This window comes from Chanos chanos, chromosome 8, assembly GCF_902362185.1.
Source record: "Chanos chanos chromosome 8, fChaCha1.1, whole genome shotgun sequence".
NCBI classification, from domain to species: Eukaryota; Metazoa; Chordata; class Actinopteri; order Gonorynchiformes; family Chanidae; genus Chanos; species Chanos chanos.
Window position 1 is genome coordinate 26,844,104 of NC_044502.1, and position 10,918 is coordinate 26,855,021.

The window sequence follows — 10,918 nt, forward strand, 5'->3', positions numbered from 1 at the left end:
TGCTCAGTGGTTGGTTTTGGCCTGGTGTGAAATGCTGATGACGTCTGTGAACTTTATTAAGGCAGGAAAACATTGTGACAGATCTTTTTTTTGCCATCCCATACTCTCTCTCTCTCTCCCTCTCTCCCCCTCCCTGTCTCTTCTTTCTTCTCTGTTACACTTAAGTGTGTATTGTTTTTGTTTTGTGTATATCGTTTTTTGTGAGGTCATAGGTCATTATATATGACAAAGAGAGAGTTGTAGTGTCTGCTGTTTAACCTGAATTAAACTGAATTTTATCATAATGTATGTAATATACAGTATCTCATGGTATCAATTCTTCTCTCTCTCTCTCTCTCTCTCTCTCTCTCTTTCTCTCCCTCTCTCTCTTTGCAGTGGTGTGTCCTCTCACTTGTATGAACGGTGGTGTGTGTAGTTCTCGGACCCACTGTCTGTGCCCGCCAGGCTTCACAGGACGACTGTGCCAGTTTCCTCTGCGGCCGATGCCCGAAGCCCAGGCAGCGCGGGGCAACAAACAGCCCGTGTACACTGTACAGGTGGCACCCGATACCCAGGGCCTGGTGGAACAAGCGGGCATCGGTCGGCAGCAGATGGCACAGACGCATTCGGTGTTTACGCTGCCATTTCCACAAGGAAATGGCCACCATTCCTCAGAGGGTAATGCCACACAAAGAATAATAATGATGTGAAATTGTTTTGGTTCTGGAAAAACATGATAAAAGGAAATGCATATGACACTGAAGTATAAATATATGTACACTTTTATTATTAAATTCATAAACACACACACACACACACACAGATGTATATATAAAACAGAGTGTAGGGATCTGATTGTAATCTGTTGTTCTGTAAATGTGTTGTGTATGCTCATTTACCCATTCAATCACATCTCTCTCTATCTGTTTTTTTGCTCTCTTCTGTACCTTTGTCACTCTTTCGCTCCCCCCATCTGTCTCTTTAGTGCAGTTTAATGTCCGTGTTCACCATCCCTCAGACACATCAGTTCTCATTCAACCTCTTGACAAATCAGAAGCCAAGCCTCCAAAGCCTGTGACCCGCCTCCCTCCACCAACTCACAAACCCAGGGGGAGGTGCTTCCAGGAGACCACGCCCAAACAGGCTGTGAGTGGCAGGGAATGAGAGCTGGAGCAGTGCCCTTGATTATTTAAACTGTTGATAGATATTTCACAAAGGCTTCTTTCCAGTCTGACATGAGGAATAAGGCTGGGGATTTGTAATGACAGAATAATGATAGTCATTTGTAATAAAGGTAATGACTGCTGTCTCCTTTTCCACCCATTTGTCATCATCACCTTCTCTATCTCTCTCTCCCTCTCTCTCTCTCTCTCTCTCTCTCTCTCTTTCGATCTATCTATCTTTCTCTATCTCCATCTGTCTCTCTCTCTCTCTCTCTCCATCTGTCTGTCTCTCTCTCTCTCCATTTCTCTCTCTCTCTCTGTCCATCTGTCCTTGTCTCTATCTGCATGTCTGTCTTTGCCTCTTTCTTTCTCACTTTCTCTCTCTTTCTCTCCTCATGTGATGTAGTGCAGTAGTAACCCTCTTCCTGGACTGACCAACCAAGAAGACTGCTGTGGCAGTGTTGGGAACTCCTGGGGACAAAACAAATGTTATCAATGTCCCAAGCAACCATGTGAGTACTGCTGTAACAGCTGTCCTGAATACACCAGAGCATAGTGTTAAGGCTCTGAAAACTGTTCCATTAATCCACTCACCAACCACCTCCAGACACCACCTTAAAACAACAAACTGGAGCTTACAGATGTGTAGTTGCACATTTTAGTCATTATTACTTAATGCATTATCCCAAACATAACTTAAAGCACACAGTGAAGAACGGTATAGTTAAAAGTTATAGTTGTTTAGTTTTAAAGATTCATTCTGCTATGCTATGGTTAGAGAGAAGAACTTTTTTTCCTCTGTGGATTATTTGGATAAGTAATCAGAGAGTAAATGGATACTCCTGTGGCTCTTCCAACACATGCACTAACTTTACGTTTCATTTTCTGACCCTGGACTGAGAGACCAGTGTCAGACAGCTGCATTTTGACCCAATGTGCTGTCCAGTCCAACTGAGTAAAAGTCACTGAGTGTGTGAAGCCAAGGACTTGGAAACCATGGAGGTCTTAACACATTTCTTTTTAGAACATTCTCCATCTTTGAGTCCAACAGATGTTTTAAAAACAAAAAATCAGTGTCAGTATTCATCACCTTATACAGAGTTCTTCCCACAGATAAATTACAATTGTTTCACTTGGAGAGAGAACAGTCCTTTATACTGTCATTCCTCTGCAGTTCCTCCTCTAGAACTCTGGCTGGTGCACAGATAGCATCACTGGAGATTGAGTTTCAGGTGGAGGTCCATGTACACTGTTTTTCTTTTTCCCTACCACCATGTCATCTACTTTTTCTCTTAGTTCATCTTTAGTGCCCATGCAGACAGTACAGACTTCATTTGATTCAAGTGTATTCAATGATTTTAATAAAACACTTATATCGCTCAAGTCTTCATCTGTGTGTGTTTATGTGTGTGTGTGTGTGTGTGGATGTGTTTGAGTGCGTGTGTTAGAGTATATGTGTGATAGAGTGTGTGCACGCGTGAGCATGGCCCTGTGTGTGTGTGTGTGTGTGTGTGTGTGTGTGTGTGTGTGTGTGGTGTCTGTTTTTGTATGACACACCCTCGGCGTGAAGACAAAACCATGGGTGGAAAAATGTTCTCTCTGCTTTAAGGCTCTCTGGAAATTCGCTTTGAGACTCTCTCTCTCTTTTTTTAATCTGCACATCATCCACATTAGACAGCATGAAAGCATGTGAACAAAGCAGCCATGCTCACAGACTATTCTGTTTCACAGACAAAACCACTCTGCCTGCTTTTACATTATTCTTTGACAGACTCCAATTGATTTACCACCACAGTACCGCCCCCCCCCCCCCCCCCCCAACACACACAAACATTTTTTTTCCTTAATCAAACCTATGACTTTGATGTTAAATTAGATTTTTTTTTCTTCTCTCTTCAAATGCTTCTTTTCTTGCACAGCCGAACAGGAAGAGTTTTTATTATTTTTTTTTTTTAGTTAGAGGGAAAGGCAACATTGAGTGCATATCTTTTGGAGGGTGAAATGTGGAAAAATAGGACTGCCTGAGTGACGTGCCAAAGCATTCTTACCATAGCTTTCCTCGCTTGGAACTCTACTCACGGACCATAACCTTGTCTTCTGTTTTCGTTTGGGCATTTTTTTTTCTTTTCACTTTTCTGTCGTTTCCCAGACTAGGTGGGGTTTGGCATGGTCTTACACTCATTCTTTTTTCCACTTCTTTTTTTTTTCTTCTTTTCCCTGTGTGTCTCGCTCCACTCTCTCACCCGGGTAAGAAGCCACATGTGTTTATTCATCCGTGAGATGATTCCAAACTCAGGGCTTCTGTTATTTTTAGGGCAGATTTTAGAAAACAAAACATGTCTATATTATCAGACAAACCAGCTCATAATAACTTGTACCCTGAAATCCCTCTCCTCTCCTTCATTCTCTTTACTTTATCTGTCTACACATTTTACTGATTTATTGACTCATCCCACTGTTCTTGTTTGTTGTTTTCCTCTCTTTCCATTTCTTTTTGATCTTCTTCAACTCTTCTTCCTCACCCACACACACAAACCTCATGTTATGCCTTACTCTCTCTCTCTCTCTCTCTCTCTCTCTCAGATGCAGGGGTGAAGTTGCAGACCATCATAGAAGATTTTGGTTCTACGTGTCCCCAGGGTTATAAGAGACTCAACAGTACACATTGTCAGGGTAATCAGTGTGATAACACACAGGCTAAATGTTCCACTGTTTGAGACATTTGCTCACTTTTAAAATGTTGTTATGATATTTATGAAACCCTTAGTATTTTGGGATTACTATGTTTCAAATCTCAACAGGATCTGATATGTCATAGTGTTTTGTCTAATAATGTACCATATCTTTTTTGTGTGTGTGTGCATGCGTGCGTGCATGTTTGTGTGTGTGTGCGCGCGCGCATTCTACCATAACACGATAGCATGATTACCACCTAAATTCAAAAGACCAAAGTCAGAAAAACATTAGCTGATATAGATAACTTATTGAGTGACATAAAAAACACTAAATGATATAGGTAACTTATTGAGTGATATAGGAACATTAGGTGTAGCTAGCCATATAACAGGGAGGGGTGTGTCCATTTCACTTGTTTGACAAGTGTGATTTTGTCCCTAGCACTTTCATGTTAAATTACAGAGGCTAAATTCTCTTAGAGAATAAACATGAAACATGCCTCAATGAACGTGCGGAATTTGTGGCCACCTGTTGGATCTGTAGGTGTGTCATGCTCTTCTAAGCAGTGCAGAGAATTACTGATGTAGCCAGCATAAAACAGAGCAGTCCTCTCACGTAACTGGACGCACATAATCCTGGTTTTCCCTTCACCTGAAATAACAGAGTCGACTTTCATGTGGCCAGCGATGCCAGAGAGGCACCTATCCAGACTGTCGGCAATGTGTATTCCCTGTAGATATTCAGCTACATGACAGCAGTGCCCTCTGTCTCTCTGTGTTTGAACAGATCCATGCATTTTTATTCTGGGACTTCAAAATGACATAGCTAAAAAAATGAATTCCCGCGATACTTCCACTGCATTCTATATGTGCTATCAGTGTCAGGAGTGAACTTAAGCTGTAGACTGTTTGTGTCATGTTGACCATACATATATCACCATTTTCAAAGACATCTCCGCCATCCAGCTCAAGTCAAGATGTTATATCAGCTAAGTCATTCGGTTTCAAACCTCCGGACTGCATGAGCCTAACTCAGGCTATAGATGCGTGTACAGTCAGGAGGACTGTGCATTCCCATCAACGCCAAGAGGATCCTGTCACAACAGCACGAATGTCCAGCAGTGGGACATCCCAAAACAATTCTAGTCCAGTGACAAAGTACAGTTTCTAGGGAAGGACAACCAGAAAACTTTTCGCCAAGGAAGACAACCTCAGTCATCTGGTGCAAAAGCCACTGCTGAGAGAAGGGAGCACATTTTGTTTGATCCCCATTGCAGATTGAACAGACAGTCTGTATGACAGTTACAGACAGAGTCATAGAGGCATACTGCCAAGGTTCATGAACATGACGCTAGTCAGAGGGGACCCACAGGGAGCAAAACTGGTGCAAATCCAGTTATAGCCAGTGACACTTGGAAGATGAGGGCGGATCAGGTGAGGGCATCTGTTGCAGCAGGAACATAGAAATTGCTGGAAACAGGGTGCAGATTACATGCAGTGGTCCTACATGTTCCTGATAGGAGCAGGACTGGGACAAACAGACTTAGCATGGGCCTATATAAAAATAGTCATGAATTGCCCTCGATTCTTGCTAATGCAGCCTAGCTTAACTTTGCTTTCGGAGCATCACGTCAATGATATCTAGCAGTGTTTGGTTCAAAGCCATCTGTTGCGTGGATGACTCTGCTGAGCGAGCAGGGTAGGACACTGTATTCTTAGTTCTGACCTGACCGGCGTGACCATGAGCCGTGACAGTATCATCATCAAAGCAACTACAAGCCTCCTCAAGCCGCAGCTACCCATCTGGAGAAACTTCTAGAGAGTCTGCCCACGTATCTACAGGGGGAAAAAAACTCTCTGTTTCCAACAGGGTGTGCCTAGATGATTCAGTTTTGTTTTATAAACCTTTGAGGGAATCTTGTCATTTCACACTATCACGAATTCAAGGGGATGTTTTTTAGTGTTTATGGATACATCTCTCTCTCTCTCCCTTCAGCCAACCACAGGAGCCAGAAGTGTAATTTTGTGGCATTTCTAACACTTCCACAACAAATGGAGTAATATTCAACAAACAGAAACATGCTCTGTATGTTGTGGTTACCAAATGTGGTGCCACGTAAGTGTCCAAAATACTTTTAACGGGAATGAATCCTGTGATTGTGTTTAAAAGCCCCAGTGGTTTCAGGCACTGAAGGCTTTATGCAGCATGAAACTCAACAGCTATGCTCGGGCCAAACTCACTCTTTTCTTTTCTGGCTCCTCATTTCTCCCAAACACACCACTAGGACTGGGTTTCTCCTTCCAGCGACCTCTCTGAGACCTGAAAGAACTCCATCCCTATTAGACGCATGTCCACTTGTTTCTCTTCCGTCACAGTTCAAGCTCTAAAGACCTCTTCAGAACTTTATTATTAATAAATTTAAAAAATAACTTGCATCACTATGATCTAGATTGGTCCATTTAAAAGGGCCAGTACCATTTAACATATTGCTTGCTAATAAATCAATGAATCAATAACCGTAATAGTATTCCCTGTGGCTCACAGATAGTGAGATTTGCTCTCTACTAAATCTTTAGACTCTAGATTAATCTCTAGACTCTGGGGTGCATAGTGAGGAATGGAAAATGAGGCAGGGGAACCATGGCACATGAGAGCTCTCCTGCCCTACAACCCAGGATGCTTTCTCCAGGAAGAAAGGAGAGTTGGTCAAAATCCCAGGCGTCGGCTGGGTTAATATCCAGCCCAGATGAGGCACTGGTAGCAGTGGGTGACTCACTGACAGAACATTGTTCCTTGTGGGGCCGAGACTAAAGCAGCAGTAAATTCTAAACCAGTCACAGATGTGGAGAGATGATTCATTTTATTGGCTAGCACTGATTTAGTGCCAAATTTTTGCTTATGTGGGGGGTGAGGGGGCACAATAGCATTGGAGGCCTGGTGCTTCTTAGTTAACGGAGTTGCATTGTTGGATTGCTTTGCTGAAATGAGGGAATCACATATCGCAACTGTTGTAAGGCTTGAGAAGGGCTTGGCATAACATACGTCTCATTGTGTCCATCATGCAGACAGAGAGAGTGTGAGAAAAATTTGGTTGATTTGTGAATAAGACACAACACAGAAAGAAAAACCCCTTTGTGGATGCACTTGTCTACACTGAATACCAGATGAAAACTAACATGGTGAGAAAATGAGTCAGCTGGCCAGATGAAAGTCGATAAAAGAATCGATGACCTAGATACCAGGGCACCAACGACTCCTGCAAATCTTTAGCTGTCACACTTGGAAGATATCACACGTCTTGAGAGGGACGGAATTCTTGAAGCTTAAATGCAGAGCTTCGGAACAGTAACCCAATCCAAAAGTGGGAGGTGGGAAGAGGATGTTTAAAGCCTGGAAACCGCACAATAGTGTGTTTTCACACACTATATAACTACCTGTAACATACCAGGGCAGGTTTAAAAATCAAACAAACAAAAAAACATAAAAAAAAAAAAAACAGTCTGTCGGGGCCAAGTAGTAAGAGTCAGTGTAAAAACAGCAGTATTGTGGTTAGCTGGATAACGTGTAAGCCCTTCTAGACATTTTATCTTAATCTGAGATCTTGCTTTATTGATGTAGTAGCACTTTGAGTTTTTTTTTTTTTAAAGGTTATGTTCTGTAATTTCAGAACATTTTCCATGGTCACACTCACTTAATGTGAAATTTGTTTGTTGCCTTTGCCAGAATTCTGTTTGAACACACCCTAGTAAACCACTACTCACTTTGGCACACAGTTATCAACCATAAAAATCAGATCTCCACTCCCATCACATCAGATTCCCTCTAAATGGTGTGTATTTGTCTGTGTGTGTGTGTGTCTGTGTGTCTGTGTCTGTGTGTCTGTGTGTGTCTGTGTATGTGTTTGCTCTGTGGGTAGGTGGGTGGAAGACAACGCCTCTGTAAATGTCTGTACAACTTTGGTCTGATGTAATGCTTACATGTGTTTTTCTTCTCTCTGCTGTTCTCTCTGTCCTCTTCATCTCCTGTCTCCTCCTCCTTTCTCCTTCCCTCTCTGTCTCTCTCTGTCTCTCTGTCTCTCTTTCTCTCCCTGTGCAGATATAAATGAGTGTACCATGCAGGGGGTGTGTCAGGATGGTGAATGTCTGAACACACAGGGGAGTTTTCGGTGCTCTTGCAAACCTGGCTACGTACTAGAACGCACACGCTGCGTGGGTAAGAGAGAGAGAGAGAGAGAGAGAGAGAATGGAAGAGAGAGAAACAGAAAAAGAGTGAAAGAGACAGTGAAAGAGAGAGAGAAAGTGAAAGAGGGTGTGAAAGAGAGAGAGAAAGCGAAAGCGAGAGAGAGACAGGGAGAGAGAAAGAGAGCATTACTGGCACGCTGCGCTGCCTGTTGAGATGGTGGAGGAAGTTCTACATAAATTCATATCTATTTGTGGAATATGTCAAGAAGAACCCCTCTACTGTACTACTGAAACATACTGATGCGCAAAACGACATAACATGTGTGCAAAACATGTGCGTAATGTTCAAACCAAATCTGATAGCGTGTAGTTCAGCATGGAAATGATGTCTGTGTCCGGTCTGATGCTGCACCATTGATATCTCTAGCAGTAATGTCTCTCAGTAGTGTCCAGCAGTAATGTCTCTTCTCCTCAGAGCTGGGATGTGTTGTGTAGTTTAGCACAGCTGTTATGCTGAATCACTGAAGGGCTGATTAGGGTAGTGTTAGGTTTGACTCAGTATTAGAATGACTATCTGAGAACGTAAACCCTGTTACCCTCATTCTCTCTCTCCATCTGTCTCTCTCTCTCTCTCTCTCTCTCTCTCTCTCTCTCTCTCTCTCTCCCTGATTCTGTATTAGAATCAAAGGTAGAGCAGGGCTTGTGTTTCCGGATGGTGACGGAGACGGGGAAGTGTGAACACGCCCTTCCGACACGCCTCTCTCAGGAGATCTGCTGTTGCACTGTGGGTAAAGCATGGGGCAACAACTGTGAGAGATGTCCCCAAGATGGTACAGGTGAGTGTGTGCATGTGTGTGTGTGTGTGTGTGTGTGTGTGCTGAAAAAAGAATTGATCTGAATAGATGATTGTGAGCCTGTATATTGTGTATTACAAGCCTTTCTCTTTTTTCTCATCTTTATCTCTTTCTGCGTTTTTTTTTTCTTCTCTGTCTCTTTCTCTCCCTCTGTGAAGCTTCGTTCACTAAGATCTGCCCGGCGGGGAAGGGCATGTCTCTGCTGACCTATCATGGCACAGTGTCCTTTCCTCACCGCCTCCCCAAGCCAGAGCAGCCCCTCAAGGGTGAGGGTTCCCCCCACTTTTCAAGCTCTGAGTTTTAACTTTCTAACAGTTATGGTTCTTATCAGTGGGAGAACATGCAACAAAGTTTAGAGGGTAAATAAATAATTAATAAAAAGAAGAACAGGGCATATGAATGAGAAAATGTGAATGAAGATGAACAGGTATGGTTAATTCATACATAATACAGTATGAGCAGACTCCTTTAACTATGGTTTTCATACATTTAAATACGAACTAATAGAGAGATCAATATGTCATCTCACAGAAATACTGCTTATGAAAAGGCAAGCTGGGTTTTTTTTTGTTTTTTATTTCCTCATTATTTCTCCTGGCTCTGTCCAGTGTTTCAAAGCAATATGGGAAATGTTGAGAGCAAGTAATACTCCACGTTTCCCCAGCTGGGAGAGGATGAGGGCTGAATTTATTGGGACATGGTCTCTTGGATGTTATGAAATGGAATTCTGGAATGCAATTCAGCCTCTTCGGAGCTGCGAACAGAAACTTGTTCCATCTCTGTGCTGGGGAAGCTAGATGATCGGAAAGATAATCTCTCTCTCTCTCTCTCTCTCTCTCTCTCTCTCTCTCTCTCTCTCTCTCTCTCTCTCTCTCTTTCTCTCTCTCTCTCTCTCTCTCTCTCTCTCTTTCTCTCTCTCTGTTTGTCTGTCTCTCCTTTTCTTTTTTTGTTGTTCCTCTACAGAAGTCAAGCCACCGGTAAGCAGCTGCTGCACACGTTTGTTATACTTTGCAATCTATTAGGAATTTAACTTTTCCAAACCTGTCTCAGTCTCACACAGCCTTTCCAAAAATGTGGATAATTACAACTTTTGCTAAAATGTTACTCAACCTCTCCATTTTCTTTGTGAAACTTTCTGTCCTTAAATCCTTAAAATTTACCAATTATTATAAGATCCCTGTAAACTCTCGACAATGTTTTTGACTGTTACTGAAGTTTCTTAAACCTTAATGAATCTCCCTTCCTGTATGTGTGAATCGGTCCAGTTTGGTCACTTTTTTTTTTTTGGCTGTACATATAGGAAGTTCCCACTCAGGTGACCACACCTATGCAGCTCTCTCCAATCAGCACACATGGGCCTCGGATCCCAGGTACACATCACTTCAGCAGATATAAATGACATTGACGGCAGCATGCTCACCCAAACACGCACAAATACTCTCTTCACATCCAATCAAACTGATTATTTTAGCTTAACTGATAATAGTAAAGCGCATGAACTATTGTGTGAGGCTTTAAACTTAAAGGCTCTACTGTCATGGCATTTTGTGACTACTTTCTCAAAACACAGCAACACCACTCACGGGTTAAGTGTGAAACCCGTAAAAAAAAAAAAAAAAAGTATTTTTGAGTGATTGGATGTCTCACAGACAAAGCTGAAGTACCTGAAATGCTGAAATTATTATGAAGGGTGATCTTTTTTGATTATGTTTATTCAGCAAAAATTAGTATAAATGGTCACTTTTAATAACCAGTGAACGTGTAAAACACACTTCCATCTATGTAATATGAATTTTGATTTGACATGTTCTTCTCTTTTGTCTTTGCTTTTGTTCAGTCATCATCGCTAAGCCAACAACACATCCCATAGTAAGGCTACAAGAAAAGGACTCACTGGAAGAGGCTCAGACGCAGGTCTCACGTGAGTTCCATGGCAACTGTCGCTCTGCTGCCTCACAGCAACCAGTCAGGTTTAGGGCTTGTAGCCATGGCGATAGAGCAAGGGCCGGGTACTTTTCATAGAGACTGACACATGTCTAATCACAACTAACTGACTAAAGATTCA

The 10,918-nt window shown here is 42.4% G+C and overlaps 1 protein-coding gene across 1 annotated transcript in view; it reads left to right on the top strand.

The window, feature by feature from the left end:
* Positions 1-380: 380 nt before the first annotated feature.
* ltbp3 (latent transforming growth factor beta binding protein 3) overlaps positions 381-10,918 on the top strand; it is a 21,633-nt gene continuing 11,095 nt past the window's right edge. Inside the window, exons 1-10 of the mRNA XM_030782196.1 lie at positions 381-657; positions 965-1,125; positions 1,549-1,654; positions 3,726-3,815; positions 7,914-8,030; positions 8,680-8,835; positions 9,012-9,119; positions 9,817-9,830; positions 10,154-10,223; positions 10,691-10,774. Of these exons, the coding sequence (XP_030638056.1) occupies positions 396-657; positions 965-1,125; positions 1,549-1,654; positions 3,726-3,815; positions 7,914-8,030; positions 8,680-8,835; positions 9,012-9,119; positions 9,817-9,830; positions 10,154-10,223; positions 10,691-10,774 (1,168 nt within the window). The 5' untranslated portion in view covers positions 381-395. The remainder of the gene's footprint in view (positions 658-964; positions 1,126-1,548; positions 1,655-3,725; positions 3,816-7,913; positions 8,031-8,679; positions 8,836-9,011; positions 9,120-9,816; positions 9,831-10,153; positions 10,224-10,690; positions 10,775-10,918) is intronic.